The sequence below is a fragment of the Acipenser ruthenus genome, unplaced genomic scaffold, assembly GCF_902713425.1.
Source record: "Acipenser ruthenus unplaced genomic scaffold, fAciRut3.2 maternal haplotype, whole genome shotgun sequence".
Classification (NCBI taxonomy): domain Eukaryota; kingdom Metazoa; phylum Chordata; class Actinopteri; order Acipenseriformes; family Acipenseridae; genus Acipenser; species Acipenser ruthenus.
The window spans coordinates 27,867-49,404 of NW_026708513.1; the positions used below are offsets into that span (position 1 = coordinate 27,867).

Here is a 21,538-nt window from a genome sequence, read left to right on the forward strand (position 1 = left end):
TCTGATTTTCGGTTTTAACTGATAACAGCATTGTAAAGCCCAGAGAGGTATGGTAAAGCATATTTAAAAACATTGCAAACCATGGTAAATGATGGTAAATGCACAGTGTAACCCTGGGAAAAGCATGGGCAAACTGCAAGATGACCCTGCAAATGCACAGCAGTAAATGTGTAGAAGGGCTGTAAGTAGCCTGAAATTGTTTTGTACTGTTTTAGAATTTGAATTGTTTTTCCTTGCAGAAAAAAATGCACTAATTGAGAATCTAGCCCTTAATTGTCTTCCATTGTCAGGTGAACTTTTTAAAACCTGGTGCGGGGTTTTAAGCAGGTTTTATTATGAAAAAGCATAATCCAGTTGTCTTTTCTTTTCTCTGATCTCCACAGGCATTTGGCCAGGCCTATTCGATCCAGAGGAAGGTGGCGGAGGATGGGGAGACCCTCGAGGAGAACCTGCTGCAGGAGTCCGCCTCTAAAGAGGCCTACTACATGAGCAAGATCCTGGAGCTGCAAACTGAAATGAAACAGAACAAGAGCGTCATGTCCAACGTGCAGGCTGAGAACGAGCGGCTCAACGCAGTGCTGCAGGACCTCCGGGAGGTAACTAAACAACTTGCCAGAATGAAAAAATAAAAGCCCTGGCATTATTGTCTCATTCCATTTACAATCAATCACATGTATCTTCCTTACATCTGATTTTCACCCCACTAACAGTGCAGGACCTCAGAAAGGTAACAAAGTAACTTTCCAGAATTCATATGGGATATAAAAAACACTTGGGAGTGCAACATTTAGAAAGAATCTTAATTAAGTAACTGAGAAACATTTCAACAAGAAGTCATTTTCAGCTGATATCTCTGGTGCTAAAGTGTTAAAGGATCACCTATTGGTCCCATCAAAACGCTTGTCATTTTATTTACCAAGTTTCTTTGGCATTTCTGAACTTGCCGGAATAAAAACTGATTATTATCACATACTGGGAGTCAATAGGGACATGTACTGATAATATGATTTTTCTCTTTTTCTCTCTTAATATAATTCACATTTATCAGCCATACAACTGTTGAGCTGCTTTTTCATCAACACAGGTAACTTAATTATTTGCACCGTTTGTTTTATTATTAAATATTGATAAAAAAAAAAAAAAAAAAAGATAACATCTCTCCAAATTGCAAAATACACTTTTTTGTCCTCCTTTTCATAGCCTACAAAGTGAAAAGATTTCTCAAACAGCTTATAATTGTCCCTTACTCTGTATTCCATAAGGGTGTTTGTAAGGTAATTCATATCCAAATTCAGTTTTCAGTTACCTACAGTAATAATGATTTTAAATATGGAAATACGCATTGAATGACTTCATAAATCCTTGGGCAAAAGAGTCAATGAGCCAGTTTCCATGCAGGGCTATTTACACGTGGCGTTTGGGTGTATTACTCGTGTGAATCAGGTTTGTGGCCGAAAAAAAGGCCAAAGAGAGGGATAGGGTAAATCTCATTTACTCGTGTAAATGACGAAAACCAATGGAAAACCATGCCCCCATTTTCACATGGAAACTCGCATTTCATGTGAAAATGTAAATGAGCCTGTTCAACATGTGTCCGACCTCCACGTTAATAAATATAGTTGGATGTCATGAGCCAGCTCGATCACCCAAAACAGCACAACAAACATATATATACCAACAAGTTGTTGATGCCCTCTCAGAACTGACCAAATAAAATTGCAAATGAACGTATTGATTGTGTTTTATTTGTTTGCATCATTAATATTTAACACAACGGTAAATCCAACACAACTTAAAAGAAAGGAGAGAGTCTCTGACAGCACGACTTCCTCAGATCACTGCTGTCCAATTGAAACTGGCGGCTGAAGTAACTGATTCCTGAACACCTCATTGCGTTGTTGACAAGAGTTTGTGCAGGATACAGCAGGCAGTGGCAATTTTGGGATCAAACTAATGCTGCACTTCAGTTTGTTCACTACTAATGACATGACACCTGACTAATGATATTTGAAAAACATATTATTAAAAAACCAGACACTAGGTATTTAGAAATCACAGCTTAGATTCTCTCATGTACCAGTTCTCTGTGTGCACATGGAAACAACATTATCACGAGCTATCTGCGAAAAAAGCAGAAGTTTACGCATAGCTAATTTACATATCAAGCCCCTTCATTTGCATGACGTTGGGTGAAAAGCTGTGTTTTCTCGAGTAAAATAAATGGAGCGAATGGAAACCTGAAAAAGCATTTTGCACAAGACATGTTTCTAGAGCAAATTTCTCGAGCTAAAACAAAAAACACACATGGAAACTCCACCAATGTCATTGTCATCCGAATGACTGATATTTTCCGAAAATATCTCTGGAACAGCTTCTGTAGGAGCAACTTCAGCAGCTGAACCATGGTTTCTGTACATTGTATTGAAGTTAGGAATGCAGTTTCTCTGTATGGTTCAGTTCATTTGATAGCTACTGAACAGAACACTGCTTGTCAATGATTTTTTTAGCCTTGGCTAATTTGACCTTTGTTTTTATCAGTAAACGTAGATAAAGTCAAACCTAGGGCTGGTTTCACAAACACAGATTTGCATTAATCTTGGACTACATAATGTTAATTTAGGAAAGTTAGTCCAAGACTACTACTAATCAGGGCCTGTGAAACCAGGTCGCCAGACTTTTGGAATAAGACTTAGCAGTCTAACTCCTAAAAGAAAGGAAAGGACAAAACTCACTCCTCACTCCTAATTTAAAATATACATGAATTAGTCTTTGAATTTGTATAGGGTTCTCATTCAAAAAATGGGGATCCTTAATTAATATATTTTGTTATTTAAGTGATTTTAACTATAAACAGGTATGGAAAGGCATACTTTATATTGTTTCTTACATGTGGTCGCATTGACAGGCTCTCTCAGTCTAGTTTGTATACAGTTAAGTGTCATTGAGGGTGCCGTCATTTACCTGATCCTATATCGCTGTTGGGGAGAATACAGTTCACAAAGACACTCATTTCAAAAGTACTGTACGAGTCAGTTGACCCAATCTGTCATTACAGCAGAGAAGTGTTTATGATCTGGACAGTTAACCAGCCACTGCTTGCAGTTAGCCCATAGCTTATATTAACAGGACGGGGTCACATGATGAAGTTTGGAGAGGTGACATTTGGAGTTGGTAAGCAGGAGAGTTCATTCACAATGCTGAGCGCGAGTCAGCAGTCAGGAAAGGGCAATGTGTCAGGCAGGGGTCAGATGATGCAAACAGAGTCCCGTTGTGGTGACCAAATCCAGTGTAAAGCTTCTGAATGATAGAAATGCCCTGATGTCTGCACGTGCAGAGGGGGGCTACGTGTCTGCTTTTGCTTACAGCCTTACAGTGTTTTGGGCTGTATTTTTTTTTAATCCAAACAATTTCACCATCAAACTATTTTAAAAATAGAACAATACTGATAAAAGCCAATTGCTTGTTTTTCAAGGTGTTTATTTAGGCAGTAACCCCTTTTTATTGCTGGTATGGCCTACAATCTCTATAGCAACGCAGCGTTATGGCAATGAACCCTGCTCCGTCAGCTTCCTTGACCCCTGACCTTGAAAAACTTTATGGCATTGTAATGGCAGCTGGGAATCGAACCCCCACTCCAGCTCCTTGCTGAGCTTTTATGACAGCTTTCACCTCTGAAGGTGCTGATGAAGTGAGTTTTTACTTTATTGTCCCCAGTCAAATAGATATACCCGGTGACTGGGATATAGCTGAGGCACCGTGTGTACAAACGCATGTCAGAGTTTCACATACACCTAGAGTGCTGCATATCCATTTATGATGACAACTGGAATCAGGACATACAAGGAAGTGCCTGCCCATACGTCCGTGCATTTGTGAAATGGGTGCCTGGCCGGTAGGGTCTGCTGTAGCATGATGAGTAGAAACAGACACTGTTGGGTTTGTCTCCCTAACCCGCCAGAGTGCGATGCTGTCTCCGGAATCCCCAGTGAACACCGGCGACTTTGCACGGCCAGGACACAGACCTGCGCTCCCCCGGCTGTATGCTATTTTTTAAATCTGAGATCATAAGGACCCTCTGTATTTTCGTACGTAACATTTGTTACTGGAGTCTCATGAGCACTTGACAAAATACTGAGCAGGTCAACCGATTTTTCTGCCATTTCTGTATCTTATGAGAGACAACGTCGCCTTATCAGTTGCCTTAATGTAAAATATTATTATTATTATTATTATTATTATTATTATTATTATTAATTTCTTCGAGAATTTTCCTAAATTTTATACAAACCTGAAATTTTTTCTGACTGAGCCGCTTGCAGTCTTAACACTGAAGCTGAACATGCTCAACGCAATCTCATGGGATCCCTCAGTGAGATGATGACGCAGAATTACATTTACTAGGATAAGAATGTTATACACAGGAAAACCATACCCAGTATCTTCCTCAGCCTCTATTTTCAATTGAATAGCAGCTTCATGTGGATGAAAGCATAGCAGAATATAGTAGGCAGAAACATAACTCATTTTATACTGTAATTTTCCCCACTGCAAATTGAATTGGATGAGGCTGGCTGAACAGAGACATTTGCAGTGGATTGGTATGCTGTGGACCTAATTACCCAAACACGTACGGCTCCTAATTTGCAGAGATACTTACATTTTCTGATCACTATAAAACCCCTAAACGAGGATGGAGATTGTTGGAAAATTAGGCCTTTTGGTCCAAGCCATTGAGCTGAAATTATAAAACGCTTTGCTGGTCCTCTAATGTGTAAGAAAGAATTTGTCATTATTTTGAGCTCAGCTAAGTGTACCTGTATATCTTGTTGCTCGTTTAAGTTAATATAAATATACAAAGAGTGTACCATGTATACCATAAGAGACTGTGTAACCCTCACTGATCACATCAGCCAATCAGGTTCTGAGTAGAGGGCTCATTATCTCACTGTAGAGCACTCATTATCTCACTGTAGAGCGCTCATTATCTCACTGTAGAGCACTCATTATCTCACTGTAGAGTGCTCATTGTAGAGCGCCGATTATCTCGCTGTAGAGCGCTGATTTTCTCACTGTAGAGCCCTCATTATCTCACTGTAGAGCCCTCATTATCTCACTGTAGAGCACTCACTGTAGAGCGCTCATTATCTCACTGTAGAGCGCTCACTGTAGAGCGCTCATTATCTCACTGTAGAGCGCTCATTGTCTCACTGTAGAGCGCTCATTATCTCACTGTAGAGCCCTCATTATCTCACTGTAGAGCCCTCATTATCTCACTGTAGAGCCCTCATTATCTCACTGTAGAGCGCTCATTATCTCACTGTAGAGCACTCACTGTCTCACTGTAGAGCGCTGATTATCTCACTGTAGAGCGCTCATTATCTCACTGTAGAGCGCTCATTATCTCACTGTAGAGCCCTCATTATCTCACTGTAGAGCGCTCATTATCTCACTGTAGAGCACTCACTGTCTCACTGTAGAGCGCTGATTATCTCACTGTAGAGCGCTCATTGTCTCACTGTAGAGCGCCGATTATCTCGCTGTAGAGCGCTGATTATCTCACTGTAGAGCGCTCATTGTCTCACTGTAGAGCGCTGATTATCTCACTGTAGAGCGCTCATTATCTCACTGTAGAGCGCTCATTGTCTCACTGTAGAGCGCTGATTATCTCACTGTAGAGCGCTCATTGTCTCACTGTAGAGCGCCGATTATATCGCTGTAGAGCGCTGATTATCTCACTGTAGAGCGCTCATTGTCTCACTGTAGAGCGCTGATTATCTCACTGTAGAGCGCTCATTATCTCACTGTAGAGCGCTCATTATCTCACTGTAGAGCGCTCATTGTCTTTAGTCTTTAGAGTCCTCCGCTCTGTGCACATCGCTGCCACCGCTGCAAACGGACTTGCAGGTAATCACCACTTCGTCAGACATTAGTGTTTACTTTCATTTTAAATCACTATTAGTTAAACTATTTAATTATCGTAACAAAATGACAAAACGTAAACAAATGGCTGTGTAAAGCCCAGTGAACTGTGATAATGTATGATAAACCACTATTAAATCATGTGTACACCTTATAAAAGTATGCCACAATATTTTTACAGTTTTCACATGCTTTTCCCCCCATGGTTATACAGTACAGTACTGTGCATTTACCATAGTTTACCCATGTTTATATATGCATTACCATACCTTGCTATTCTTTACATGCTTTATCATTCTTTCACTATGCTTTATTACATTATACTATGCTTTTACTATGGGAAAGTTTTAGAAGGGTACCCTTGCAACCATGTTTAATAACACCAAGCTATGATGTTTTAACTTTATATATGGCAATTCTATTTACAACACTGTAGGGGAGTGGAGAAGCCTGCTCTTGCCAGGTGCAGTCCACACACATGGAGATTTCTGTGGGGCTCAGTCCCCACCCTAACAACTCCAGCATCTTCTTTCCTTCAAAATAGAAATTTGGAACTCACAGGATCAATGCCTGCCTTAGCATTAATAGTTAAGTGATGGGGTTTTTTTTTCACTTGACTGCCACACTAAGTTCATCAGCGTTTATTTTTGTGTGTAATAAGCATAACTATTTCTGAAACATGCTTACCTTTTTTCTTTTTTTTCAAAATCAATACATTTTAGCTAAATGTGTGTATTATGAAATGGAAACGTTTGCGTTTTTCTGCATTACGCCTGCTTGCAACTGCTCCGGTCACTGTAGTACTCGTACAGTCAGAAGTAGATGGCTGAGATACAGATGGGCGATCTTCGTAAAAAAAAAAAAAAGATAGTTTATTGAAATTAACAGCGTAATTATTGGATTATTTTTTCTTTTAAACGGAGTTAATATGCAGCATCGCATGCAACATTCAAAACACTCAGCTTGTTATTGTTTGTTCGGTTGGCTACACTAAAGAATATTTTCTTAATTGCATTTAAAAAGAAAAATAATGGATGAATAGCGCTGTGTTAAAGTGAACTATATGTAACGCTGTTTTTATAGTTTTGCTATTTCTTCGAGATTAGGCTTCACAGTGTAGCTCGACTGAAAAAGCACAACCCTTTTTTCGTTATAATAAGAGAACTTTACTAAAATAGGTACTTCTTTTGCAGTGTTACATTTCTATCTAACCAAGAGCACATTATATACAAATGATATATGTACTATAAGACTTAAATCATATTGGAGAGAAAATACACACAAACAGCAGTACTTCAATTGTAAGACTTTGCAGAGAAAGCAGATACAGGAGCTCATGGAAATGCAGAAGGTTGCAAAACAAAGAAACTAACTGCTGAAGTCATCCACAGGTGTATTCAAAGAAGACATTTCTTTGGAAAGTTTTTGTTTGATTTTATTTACTCTATAAAAATGTTACTGAGTTGAATAATTATTGAAAAAATAAATTGTTCTATTTTTTGAAAGGTTTTATTTTATTTTATGTTGCTGTACAACAATACTTACATGCAATAGAAACATCTTAATTGCAAGCGTAAACTGCACTGTAGCCACCTTTAAATAAAACATGCAATATGCAGCAATCACAGTACTGAGGAACAATGCTCTCAACGTAGTTTTCAATCCGTGCCGGACTCTCGCATGTGTTTGAATTCAAGTTTGAATTCCATGGTGTTGGCTCTCGATGCAAGTGCAATAGAGGCATCAAACGGCAGATTTTCTGCACAAATTCATCCAGAAACAATGCTAGTGCTGTGTTTCACCAAGTTCTCTCTTCGTACCACAGTGTTCAATAAGACCTAGCTTCTGTTCCGTAGCGCCACGGCAGAGCGCTCTGCCTACTGAACGCAGCCCTGGAGTTTATTGCGACAGGAGTGAATTACATTGCAGTGTGTGTGCTGAATACTCCCTCGGGAAGGTGTATATTATTGAAAAATATGCACAGGAAGTCCAAGACTAAAGCATGATTTCCAAACAGTTTTCTTTAACCTATTATCATGTTTTAAAATGAAAATACATTTTTGTAAAATGTGTTTCTTTCAAACTGCACATTTGAGACCTATATAATTAATATACTGAATGGCAGAGAAAATGTATCTCACTATTTTGTGAGCTACAGTCACATTAATTGTTGGCCGATGGTGTGTTAATGAACTTGTTTGGTATGAGAAATCGAATGAATCTTCGCGAGTGCATTCCGGTAGCTATTTAAATTCACTTTGTCTCTCATGTTCTGTTTAAGTAATCACATCCAGGGGGCAGGTTAGGTTACATTCTGATGTACCAGCTGCAGATTTGACAGTTCTATTGAGGCCACAGCAGTGCTTTAAACTTCTGAGTTTAAAAATAGAAACCATGATGACTTAACAGAAAGAAAACTGTGAATCTAAACAACAGGAAGAGTACATTAGTTAAGATAACTAATATGCAGTCTTGCTTAAACAGGGGATGCGAGTGGAACAGAGGTAATCCAGGACCAAGACAGCCCCATGTTACTGTACTTCTGCACACAGACAGACAGTGGTGAAGTTGCATGTTATTGAACTAATGCTGAATGACTAGGCGTGATGCTTGTTCTTTGTTTTACCAAGGGTATATAATGGCAGACTCTATTCTTATATAGGGCGCTTGTCTTTAAATAACAGTGCATGTCGGCTTATTTCTGTAAAAAAATATATTTAAAACCTCAGGGCTGTCTTTAACATGCCTGCCAGCCTGGCTGTCTGTATGTATGTGCATATCCCACACAAGGGGCACGGACATGAACAGATCCAGTATATGGCATTGAAGATGTGAAACTTGCCTCTCAGTATTTAGGGGTTTTGATTATTATAAGGATTAATGTATACTCATATTCTTAAAAAATAAAAAGACGAGAAACTTTACATTTCAATATCCAATACCTTTCCTTAATTTACAAAAAATGATTATTTAAGAAAGTATATTCATTTACAATAGCTATACGACATTAATGAAGGGATCTTAACCAATTTTTGGGTGAAAAGCCATCTGTGGGGTTAGATCAGGCTGTATTGTGTAAAGCCCTTGTCTAGACACAATTCACATTGGCTTTTTTTATGTTACGGAATCTGGTTATGTTCAGTCACGACTTTAAAGAACAAGCTGACCTGTTTTGTAAAAAATGACTGAACTAGAAATGAATATTTATTAAAAAAGGGCTGATGAATAAGAGCAGCCAGAAGCAATGAGCCAGTGTCACAGAGGTGTTTAATATCTTTCCTGCGTTGTTTAAGATATTCCTGAAGATGAAGTATACTGCAGCAGGGGTGCGTAAGGTTTTAGATCAATTGAAGCTGTAAGGAGTGAAAGTAACTTTCTTACAAGAAACAAAAGTACTTTAAATTGTACCATCAGAATCTTATTAATTAAAATGTCAGTATAGGATAACCAATTAGATAATTATATAAATCTTTAACCTAATGGCCTGGAATGAGTTTTCCTGTTTATAACACAAGTATTGTATATATGTACATTTATTTAGTTTGGTTTATATTTTTGAAAGGCATTATGATTAAACTGTAACCTGGCAATCGCCAAGGGTTCTCATTGATGGGCAGAGTTGGGGAGAAAGAAAGTTTCACGGAAGGAGTCCCAAAAGAATAAGGAGCTAAGGCACCCCAGTCATCCAAATCAGTGATGTTTTTCTTTTTAGTGTAAACAGATACAGGTGACATTAAAATAATTATCCCGGTGTGTGACGTGGTTCTCGTTCTTTTATTAGATACGATTTTTAGCTAAGTTATCAAGCACTACGAGATGTATGAGCTCCAATCCCGGTTTACAGTACTGCCGATGTAGGAGCATTAGTCAAGGGTATGCTGCTGGAGTCGCTTCTTTGGCTCTCCTATTGCAGTCGTTTTCACCCCAGTAGATCATCAGAATTTCCATCCTGGAACTGAACAGTTTCCAAACAGTTCCTCCCACTATTTTTTTTTTTTTTTTTAAACCAAGGCTGTTATCGTGTTCAGCATGTAGAGTATGACAGAGAGATGGACGGACTGGATGGACAGACATGATCAGCACATACAGCTCCCCCTCATTTTGATATTCCCGTGCATGCTGAATACATACATGTATAGTGAAACAAGGAGACCTGGACTTTCCTTAGAGAAATATGTTTCCAGAATCATAATGCATTTGGACAGTCAGGTGAATCTTTTAGCATGTGACTCAATGATCACAGTGTTGTTTGGGCAGTCGCTAAAAGCATTTTATTAATATGTATGAAAACAGACAATAACACATTATGACAGCAACACTACTCTGTGTTGGCTCACTCTGTGTAATATTAATGCTTTATTTATTTCAGAATTGGACTTTTTATTGATTGCTATTACTGTTGTACTAACCTGCTTATACTGCCCTATTAAAGAAAAAAAAAGTTAATTTGGCAAATGTTAGTTTCTTTTTGGAAAATGTTAATATTCCACACAATCTCTTGTTAGCCTTCTAATGTTTAAACACTCGGATATACGACACTCGTCACGTCATGATTTACCGTCCTTGTATTAAGAATAAAATCAATCCTCGTTATATATGTGCAATATATAAATGCACTGACCCGTCACACGCGATTTCCAACTTCTGATACAAAGCCCATCTCTTCAATGTTACAATTTATTTGATTATCTGTCACAGCCTGTGTTTTTTTATTTTTATCTTTTGCTTAATTGCATTGCCTTTTACGTTTTACGTAGTTCTGTGCAAGAATCTATTTAAAGCTGGAATGGGTGAAACTGCTCTGCAATGGGACTTATTTCCATCCCTGGCCAACACGATAACAAAATAACAGAAAACAACAACTCTGATTGGTTTGGGGCATTTATGCAGTTTACAGTAAATAATGACACACTTATCATGGTGTTTAAAAATTGGGACTTTTATACTGTACATTGATTATGTCTGTATGTCCGTCCGTCTCTCTGTTTGTCTGTCACACTATAACAGGTGAACACAGTATTATTAATTTTGCACTCATCATCACTAAACTTTTGTCCTACACTCCTAGCCTATAGATGTTTTGGATTGCATTTAGCTATAATCTGATAAACTTTCAATTTGATATGAATATTATTATTCGGTTACATTATTAAATTGTGTAACAATTGCATTAAACTATAAGATTTGCGCTCAAAGACTAGAGTGTTTGTATTAGTGGTGAAAGCAATAGGCCCTTCCAAATTAAATTATCTAATAAAACCTGTTATTTCCACCATTAAATGTGGGAGAACATCTAACAAGACTAAATTGCCACAGAAGTGCACTATTCTTTTTCTAAATCAAATCTATATGGCAATATCACAAGATCTGATGAAGGTATGACTATCATAGAGTTAACACATTTGAAATCTGTAGGGCTGAAGTCTGTATCTGGCCCATTCCATGTTCCGTGTGTTACAGCAACATTCAAGACTGAAAATCACTCCTTATGAGATTTTTAAAATGTAAATCAAGAAGATGTTGCTATAGGAAACTTTTGGCCATATACAAGTTTTCAGCCTACATTACAATGCATGAGGGTGTGCTCCAAACTGTAACTTGGAATGGGCCTTCTCAGTGGTCTCTCAGTTTTGACAGTGCAGTATTTAATATTACAGTCATTAAAAACAGCTGTGACCCACATGTGAAGCCAAAATCTTGAAGAATTTGGTCTTTGTCATCCAGAGACCATAAAAGGTCACGAGTTTGTCTACTTGACGTATTGGGTCCTTGGTCAAGGCAAAGTGTGTTGCTACATTTTGTCAAGGAGTTTCCATAACGCTGAAAATAAGAAGTCTGTATCTCAATTGGTGACACAGCAGTGTTAGCAGTATGCTTAGTAAAATAGTGATTGTGAAGAGATTGCAGACTACAAGACTACAAGTACCAGAATGCATTGTGGTGTGACTATAAAATCTTAACTGTCCCGGAACCACATTTCCAACTGTACCATGAAGCCAGTGTGTAAAATGCTAGTTATATATAGATATGCTAGATATGCTCATATTTTAAATACCAGTATTATTAGATCATATGTGTCAGGAGTACAGTATTCTGTAGTCTTTTTTTCTTTTTTTTATCTACTCAGTCTGTAGATTTGGTGGGGTATTTTTTTTTTTTTTAGATTTAGTCGTTGCCAATTATTTTTTTATTATTTTTCTCCCAATTTGATATGTCCAATTATTTTTAGGCTCAGCTCACCGCTACCACCCCTGTGCTGACTCAGGAGGGCGAAGACGAACACACGCTGTCCTCCGAAGCGTGTGCCGTCAGCCGACCGTTTTTTTCCACACTGCGGACACACCATGGAGCCACCCAAGAGCTACAGCGTCGGAGGACAACACAGCTCTCGGGCAGCTTACAGGCAAGCCCGCAGGCGCCCTGCCAGACTACAGGGGTCGCTGGTGCAGGGTGAGCCGAGGACACCCTGGCTGCCCTTTCAATGCAGTGGGTTTGTGCATTTAAGAAAGGAGAGGAAGATTCATGAAATTAGTTGGAGACAAGCGGATGAGAAGCAATTACCCTCCGCAGTACAAATTAAAATGGTGTGCTGCTTTTTATGTGAAAAATTTGAAAAAGCAAGTCAACAAAGTTAAAAAAAATATTTACGCTATATTCATAAGTGAAATGGAATTAATACACTGGGCCGCAGTCAGACGATAAACGGGCTGCATGCGACCCACGGGTTGCGTGACCCTGTTATTATTTATTGTTTGGCCAACGCACCTTTTCGTTTGATGTTTTGTTGTTGTTGGTTTAAACCTTTTGTTTTGTTTTATTATTTTATAAAACGCTGAGCGCCGTAGCGCTCAGTTCCACCATTCCATCCATTGCCTTTTGTTTACTGTTACTTCCTGGTCCGTGACATCACGACTCACACGCCACTCAACAGCTGCTTGGTCACATATGGTGTCCTGCGTGGGACAAACAACGCCTCCAGGAGCCGGACCAGGAACAGCAAAGGGCGTTTTTTTTTGTTTTGGTGGGAAACTGGCTCAGGAGAGGAAGGACAGGGAGGAGGAGTGTCGCCTAATGGCTAGACATCCAGGGCGATATAGCCAGCCATCACTGGTGTGCCCCCTCTCCGACCAAAAACATCGGTTTGCCAACTGTCCGTTCTGCTATTATGAAGAGGAGGAAACAACGCCCAGAAGGGGGGAGCATGAGCATCCAGCGCCCAGAAGGGGGGAGCCCATGTATCCAGCGCCCAGAAGGGGGGAGCCCGTGCATCCAGCGCCCAGAAGGGGGGGAGCCTGTGCATCCAGCGCCCAGAAGGGGGGGAGCCTGTGCATCCAGCGCCCAGAAGGGGGGGAGCCCGTGCATCCAGCGCCCAGAAGGGGGGGAGCCCGTGCATCCAGCGCCCAGAAGGGGGGGAGCCCGTGCATCCAGCGCCCAGAAGGGGGGGAGCCCGTGCATCCAGCGCCCAGAAGGGGGGAGCCCATAGGTCCAGAACCTAGGCCTCCAGCAGCAGAGGAAGAATACTTGCTGCCTCTGTCTCAGCCACCGCCACTGCTTCCACCAGCAGGAGCAGAGCAGCGGGAGCTGCCTCTGTCTCCGCCACCTCCACTGCTTGCAGGAGCAGAGCAGCAGGAGCTGCCTCTGTCTCCGCCACCTCCACCCGCAGAGGATGAATGCTTGCTGGTTCCGTCTCAGGCGCCGTGGGAGGACAGCTTACCGCTCCCACCTCCACCAGCAGAGGGCCAGTACCTGCTGGTTCCGTCTCTACCGCTGTGGGAGGACTGCTTGCCCCTCCCACTTCCACCAGTAGAGGGTGAATACCTGCTGGTTCCATCTCCACCTCCACCAGAAGAGGGTGAATAGCTGCTGGTTCTACCTCCACCATCATGGGAAGGACTGCTCCTGCCCTGCCTCGCACTGCCCAAGGATGCCTGCCTCGCACCGCCCAAGGATGCCTGCTGCCTCGCACCGCCCGGGGCTGCCTGCTGCCTCGCATCGCCCGGAGAGCCACCAGTTACAGGGTATGAGGGAGAAGTGGAGCTCCCGTTGCCGCCTCCATGACCGTGGCTCCCCTCCCGAATTCGCCTCCGGAGGGTCCGCTGCGGCTGCCGTCGCCTCCGGAGGGTCCGCTGCTGCTGCCGTCGCCTCCCGAGGGTCCGCTGCTGCTGCCGTCGCCTCCCGAGGGTCCTGTTTCGCCTGGGGTCGCTACCAGTCCTGCCATGCGGCAGGAAATACTGTGGCTGGAGCCCCATGAAGGGGAGCTGCCGGCCATGAAGAAAGGGGGGGGGGAGGTCAGGAGACCAGCTCCCCCGCAGCAATTTTGCTGCAGGAGAACGGGTGGCCGGAGCCCCACGGAGGGGAGCTGCCGGCCATGAAGAAGGGGGGGTAGGTCTGTAGACCACCCCCACAATTTCCTTGGCCGGAGGAGCCGGCCTGTGCGTGGTCCACCGGGACACTACAGCTGTTTGGGTGGGAGGAGGACATCCCGCCGTGGCCGCCCCCGGAGACACCTTGCTTCCCCTGTTCCTGGGCCGGGACTGCTAGCCGGGACTTTGGGGACTAAGGGGGGAGGTGGCCGAAAAGGCCATGTGTGCTGCACACAGGGGGGGGCATGTGTGGCGGAGTGTCCTGCCCCTTGCATATGAGCCACATGATTTACGGTGCCATGTATAAAGCCTCGAGCAGTTAGTTAGTTGGCTGTTAAATATGTATCGGATATTTATTTGTAAGGTTTTATACTTTTACAATTGTTTTATTCTGCTCAGAAAATGCTGCCTTCAAAATGCAGTCCAGTGTATTTTTATCCCAGATGCGAAATCAAAACAACTGTGTGCCACATCTTTAAGGAATGGCAGCTCATTGCACTAATGCACAAGGCGAGACAGCAGGTACAATACTGTGTTAGTAACCAATATGAGACAGGAGTACAAGGCTGTTTTATCTTTGACTCCAGTAGTCAGAGGCTTGGAGGAACAAATGATCCATTTCCCAGAGGAGGCTAATGTTGCCTCTCCGTAACCACGCAGAAATCTGCCCTGCAGCCCAACTAAAGCAATACTAACCTGTTTTTTTTTTTTAAGTTTTTTTTTTTTTTAATTGCAATAGCTAGCACTTACTCAAGCGGAAACAGAAGCCAAGAAAGTCCCCGAGCTGTCTACGAAATTAATGACTCTTTATTTCCACGTTGTACAGTAGTTTGTGATCAATTCGTGTTTCTTACTTATTTTAACAAATGTTTTCCATTTGTTTTAGACACCTGTAGACATGCTTATGGATCAGGTAGCATCATCTCTCTCTCTCTCTATATATATATATATATATAGTCTTTTATAATGTTTTCAATCACTGATCTCATAAATGATAATGATGTAATATTGAATCATCATTTAGAGCTACTTGCTTGCATAATACTTGAAGTATTATCTACTATTATGAGGCAGTGAAGTAGTTTTTTAAAAGTAGTGAGTAGTTGTTTCTTGATGAAAGAAATGCACAGTCCTTTTCTTCAAATATTAGTTTGGTTTATTCAATATATACGGGTTTAATTCCGGAAACAAAAAGAACGCTCAAAGCAAAACAGTATAGATCACACTTTCATATGCAAACTGCACAGTGCAAAACTTAAGTTCAAAACAAAACATAACAGAACAAAATAATATAATGCAATGCTGTAGGCTTGATCCTCCAGGACTTCTCGATCAACAAGTCTCCAATACTAGTCTTAATGAAAGAGAGGTGTGCACCTTGATTCCTTCTCTTTGTGGGTTCAATCACGCCAGGCAACCTCCTGTGGAGAGTCTCATGTCTGTGTCGTAAAGAAAACTGGTTCTGCCTCCCACTGCCTAAGATGATATTATCTTAGTGTGGCCCTTTGATATTTGTGCTTAACTTACGTTATCTCTTGAGCACATTGGTTCCTCCAACAATGTGTGATTGTGTTTATTCCAGCAGTCAGACGGTCGTCGGTGCAATTAAATGAAATCTTGCAATCTCGCATTTACCAGTCACTATACCTCCTCTCATAATCTCCTTTTAAAACTAACAGAGTGTACAAACCTGCAAACATGTGTATCTTATACAGCATTCAAGCTTCTTTCCATGTTATCCAACAGGCAGCATTCTGCAAACAGGTGATCTTGTTGTAATGGGGTACCATTGTGTGACGTTACCATTGCAAAACAAAGATTCCACAAAGATAGTAATGTAGATTTTAGTTTAATGCTTTCCATTACACTTATTGAAAAATACTACTGATGTAGCATTATAATACTAATGCACTGCCCTGAATAAACCCCAGTAGAAACATGAGAAGACCACAGCATTACCAGACCACCATTCAGATCACCCAAGTGACCAGCATTTCGCAGGTCAGAAACGCAAATTCACATTAAAACCCACAGACCACTCCCTTATTCATGTTCATATGAGTTACAACAATATGTATCCACCCCTAAGAGTTCAAAATATATTTTTGTATGGCTAAATCATTAATCTAATGGGTAATCTTTGGTATTTATATACTTCATTATTTTTGACCAACATTTTGTAAAAAGATTAGGTTTGTCATTGCGGTTTTTCTAATTGTATTACTTCTATCAGATGATTCCACCAATCTGCAACATAGAGAGGTTTTGATTCTTTCCAGTGACACAGCATGATTTTCTTTGCCAGTATGTGTGCTGAAAGTATTACCCTTTCTTTATATATAGGTAAATCCAGGTTATGTGTAAGTCCCAATATTGAAAGAGATGTTCTTTCTGGAATCTTTTATTCTATCATATTAGATATATGAATAATAATTTGATTCCAGTAGGCCCCTTTCTCCTGACTTTCCCATAAAATCTGAAACCTGGTTACACCTCCAACATGTGTCTGATGTAGATCATTCTTTTCATTTTGTAGGGCATGTAATAAAAGTTTTAGGTCCAAATCTAACAATGTCAGGACCCACTATTTTAGAAACTTTCCTTTTCAAATTTCCCCACAACAAAGCTTTTGTTTCAAAAATTATTAGAGATAATACCACTCTGCCTTCTTATCTCTAGAGTAAAATAAATTGGTCAAAAGATATAAATGAGAATCTTACTGAAGATGAAGGGAGAACATATGCAAAAATGTCAAGCTTTCAGCACTTTGCTCAAGACATAGACTTATTAAATAAAAAATGATCCACTTAAAATCATTTGATAAGAGCATCGACTTCTTCCTGGTAATCTGAATCAAATGGAAATATCAAATAAGACATTACAAAAACGTGGGACATTTCTTTTTACAAAAGGAGGATTATATTTTAATATATGAAACGCGTTTCCTATTTTAATTATCTAAACGTTGGCAGTTCTTAACATCTGCCTAAAAAACTTGTGTAAAGCCGTACCTCATTTCACTGTATTTTTATTGTCTTAGTATGCTAAATCATAGCACAGGAGCATCCACAGTTTGTTTACTCGGTTTGATCAATAACATAAACCCCTTTATGTTTTTCTTGATTGAAAATATCCCTAAGAAAGAATGAATGTTAAAGCTGGGCATTATTGTTAAATATCCACTGTTATCAGTCCAGGAGTGACTAGAGCAACATTTCTCAAATGCAGCCACCAGCTGGATTTTGTGCAGCCACAGCAGTCCCCCAGTAGCCCCCCAGTAGCCCCCAGCAACTCCTCAATTATGTCAGTGCTCATTGGTTGATCAACGAGAGAAGACTTTAGTAGTGCGACGTGAAAACAGTGGTATGGAGTACAGTAATGTTATTTTCTTTAGTGCGGAGTAACTGCACATGAATTCAAAGGCAAAAATCCTGTTCTGCCATAAATGACATAGTTGATAGATATTAGAAATACGTATCACATGTTTTTACCACCTTGTCAGAATTTGTGCGACAGTTTCTAAAATGACAAGTGATGGGTGGGACAGTAGGGATTAACATAAAAAACAGGATCAACAAAGTAAAGTGCTGCTTCAGATGCAGGTGTGCTTTACGCTTCCCAAACACTGGCCCAACTTGCAAGGTACATGTTACGTATATGGTACAGTGATCAAAGTTTTGTTTTGTTGTAATCCTATTTTCTGTTATTAGAGTAATACGAAAACAACAACTGGGAGGATTTTTCCTTCCACATTTATTTTTTGAAGTGTCTATTTAAATGTAATCTAACAGTTTCCACTTGGGTGTACAGCTAAAAAAAAAAAAAAAAAAAAGACATAAGTAAACCTCAGTGATGCGATTACTTTATGAAAATGTGTCTTTTGTCCCTTTATTGTGAAGAAACTATAAGGCAAAAATTTAAAAAATGATGTCTGCCTAAAATACACTGAGTGACAGGCAAAGCAATGCCTTCACAACCCATTATTCTGGAATATTACAGTTTTACATACGGTATAGTTTTATGATATAACAGCATTGCAAATTGTTATAATTTTGCTAGATTTAGCTGGGAATTGTGCAGCATGTGATTGTAACAGGAAAGATAAAGTAGTTTTTGTATTTATTTAACTTAGTAATGTACTTTAGCTTATTTTTATTTATTTAATTTCTCCCCAATGTGGAATGCCCAGTTATGTTTTTTCTCCTCAGCGCAGCGAGTCCCCACACAGCACAGATGTTCTGAGGGCGTATGAGCATCCTCCTATTATTATTTATTTATTATTATTTATTTCTTAGCAGACGCCCTTATCCAGGGCGACTTACAATCGTAAGCAAATACATTTCAAGTGTTACAATACAAGTAATACAATAAGAGCAAGAAATACAATAACTTTTGTTCAAGCAAAGTACAAGTGTGACAAACCACAATTCAATAATACAGCAGATAATAGTGATAGTTACATCAGGATGTGATTAAATACAAAGTACTACAGGTTAAACACTTGGCAGATTACAGTATTCTGAAGTACAGGATTAAATGCAGTAAAATAAGGGGCAGATAAGAGCAAAATAAAGCACATTTAAATGAAGGGTGATAGTGTCTCAGGATACAAACAGAGGAGTTCTACAGGTGCTGTTTGAAGAGGTGAGTCTTAAGGAGGCGCCGGAATGTGGTCAGGGACTGGGCAGTCCTGACATCTGTAGGAAGGTCATTCCACCACTGCGGAGCAAGGGTGGAGAAGGAGTGGGCTCTGGAGGCAGGGGAGCGTAGCGGAGGTAGAGCTAGTCTTTTAGTGCAGGCAGAGCGGAGAGGTCGAGTGGGGGTGTAGGGAGAGATGAGGGTCTGGAGGTAGCTGGGTGCAGTCTGGTCAAGGCATCTGTAGGCTAGTACAAGAGCCTTGAACTGGATGCGAGCGGTGATCGGGAGCCAGTGGAGCGAGCGGAGTAGTGGAGTAGCGTGGGCGAAGCGAGGCAGAGAGAACACCAGGTGGGCAGCAGAGTTCTGGATGAGCTGGAGCGGACGGGTGGCGGATGCAGGGAGGCCAGCCAGGAGGGAGTTGCAGTAGTCTAGGCGGGAGAGTACCAGGGCCTGGACCAGGAGCTGGGTAGCATAGTTGGTGAGGAAGGGTCGGATTCTTCGGATGTTGCTCAGGAAGAATCGGCAAGTGCGTGCCAGAGTGGAGATGTGCTGGGAATAAGAGAGGCAGGGGTCCAGGGTGACTCCAAGGTTCTTAGCTGAGGAAGAGGGAGAGAGTGTGGTAGATTCCAGAGGAACAGAGATAGAGAGATAGGAGGAGGGAAAGAAAAGGAGGTCAGATTTAGAGAGGTTGAGTTTGAGGTGATGCGAGTGCATCCAGGAGGAAATAGCAGGCAGACGGGTAGAGATACGGGAGGAGATGGTGGAGTCAGAGGTGGGGAAGGAGAGGAAAATCTGAGCATCATCAGCATAGAAATGGTATGAGAAACCATAGGATGCGATGAGGGGGCCCAGGGAGCGGGTGTAGAGAGAGAATAGGAGAGGACCCAAGACTGACCCTTGGGGGACTCCTGTTAAGAGAGGGTGAGGTGTGGAGGTTGCTCCACGCCAGGTTACCTGGTAAGTGCGGTTGGAGAGGTAGGAGGAGAACCAGGCCAGAGCAGTGCCAGAGATCCCCAGGTCAGCAAGAGATGATAGTAGAATAGAGTGATCAACAGTGTCAAAGGCAGCAGAGAGGTCGAGGAGAATTAGGACAGAGGAGAGAGAGGCAGCTCGGGCACACTTAAGTGAGTTGGTGACAGACAGGAGGGCGGTTTCAGTAGAGTGAGCAGAGCGGAAGCCAGATTGGAGAGGGTCAAGCAGAGAGTGGTTGGACAGGAAAGCAGAGAGCTGGCGGTGTACAGTCCGTTCGAGGGTTTTGGAGAGGAAGGGTAGGAGGGAGACAGGACGGTAGCTCTGGAGGGAGGTGGGGTCAAGGGTAGGTTTTTTGAGGAGGGGAGTGATAGAGGCTTTTTTGAAGGCAGAGGAAAAGATACCAGAAAGTAGAGAGGTGTTGAGGAGGGAGGAGATGAAGGGGAGTAGAGCAGGAGCAGCAGCTTGAAAGAGGTGAGTGGGGAGGGGGTCCAAGGCACACATGGTGGGTTTGTGACCCTGGAGCAGGGAGGAGAGGTCAGAGTCTGAGAGGGGCAAGAAGGTGGAGAAGGAGGGCGAGTTAGTAGGGGATGTAGTGGGTGTAGGGTTTGGAGCAGGAGGGGGTGCGGGGGAGGGAGAGGTGTTAAAGAGTTTGCGGATATCTGAGATTTTAGAAGAGAAGGAGGCAAAGTCTTCAGGGGAGATAGAGGAGGGAGGAGGAGGGGGGGAGGGTTTAGGAGGGAGGAGAAGGTAGAGAATAGTTTACGTGGGTTGTTAGTGGAGGCTTGGATTACAGATTGGAAATAAGCACATTTAGCAGAGGAGAGAGTAGAGGAGAAGGAGGAGAGGAGAGTGCGGTAAAGGTCTAGGGCAGCAGGGAGTTTGGTTCTCTTCCATTTCTTTTCAGCAGATCGCAGTGTGATTCTTGCCGAGCGGAGCACTGAGGAGAGCCAGGGATGGGGAGGGGAGGGGCGAGCAGGTCGGGAGGTGAGGGGACAGAGGGAGTCGGTGAGTGAGGAGAAGAGGGTGGAGGTAGCAGAGTCTACAGAGAGTTGTAAAAAGGAGTCGATAGGAGGGAGGTGAGAGAGCAGTGGAGGCAAGGACAGAGGGGGAGAGAGAGCGGAGGTTACGGCGAGAGGTGACACAAGCCTAAAGCCAGAATTGCTTTTGCAGCAATCCAGCAGAGGTGGGCAGGCTACCGATCCAGGAGAACAGAGATCAGCCCTGCATTTTATCCACTCTGAATGTGCTCTGTGTCTGGCCAGTAGGGTTCGCTGTTGTGCGATGAGGATAAAGAGTCCCTGCCGGTTTCCCATCCCCCACCCCAGGAGCGTCAGAGCCAATGTGATGCCCCCTTCGGAGTCCCCAGCAAAGTTCGGCCTCTTTGCACAGCCTCAGAATAATGAGGTGCTCGAGCTGCAGAGAGACTGAGCCGCTGTGTTCTCTGTGTTTCAGAATAACGAGGTGCTTGAGCTGCAGAGGACTCGTATGAAGGATGAGATTCGAGAGTACAAGTTCCGGGAGACGAGACTCCTGCAGGACTACACAGAGCTGGAGGAGGAGAACATCATGCTGCAGAAACTTGTCTCCACCCTCAAGCAGAACCAGGTCAGACCCACACTACACACTGCATTCACGTTGCACTTCTC

At 42.1% G+C, this 21,538-nt stretch overlaps 1 protein-coding gene across 1 annotated transcript; it reads left to right on the plus strand.

Annotated features, from left to right (window-relative positions):
- Positions 1–383: 383 nt before the first annotated feature.
- LOC131733792 (protein bicaudal D homolog 1-like) lies at positions 384–21,497 on the plus strand (the record flags this gene model as incomplete). Its single annotated transcript, XM_059021254.1, has 2 exons — positions 384–596; positions 21,345–21,497. Coding segments are annotated over 2 exons (366 nt in total), but the record flags the coding sequence as incomplete, so codon positions are not given.
- Positions 21,498–21,538: the final 41 nt, after the last annotated feature.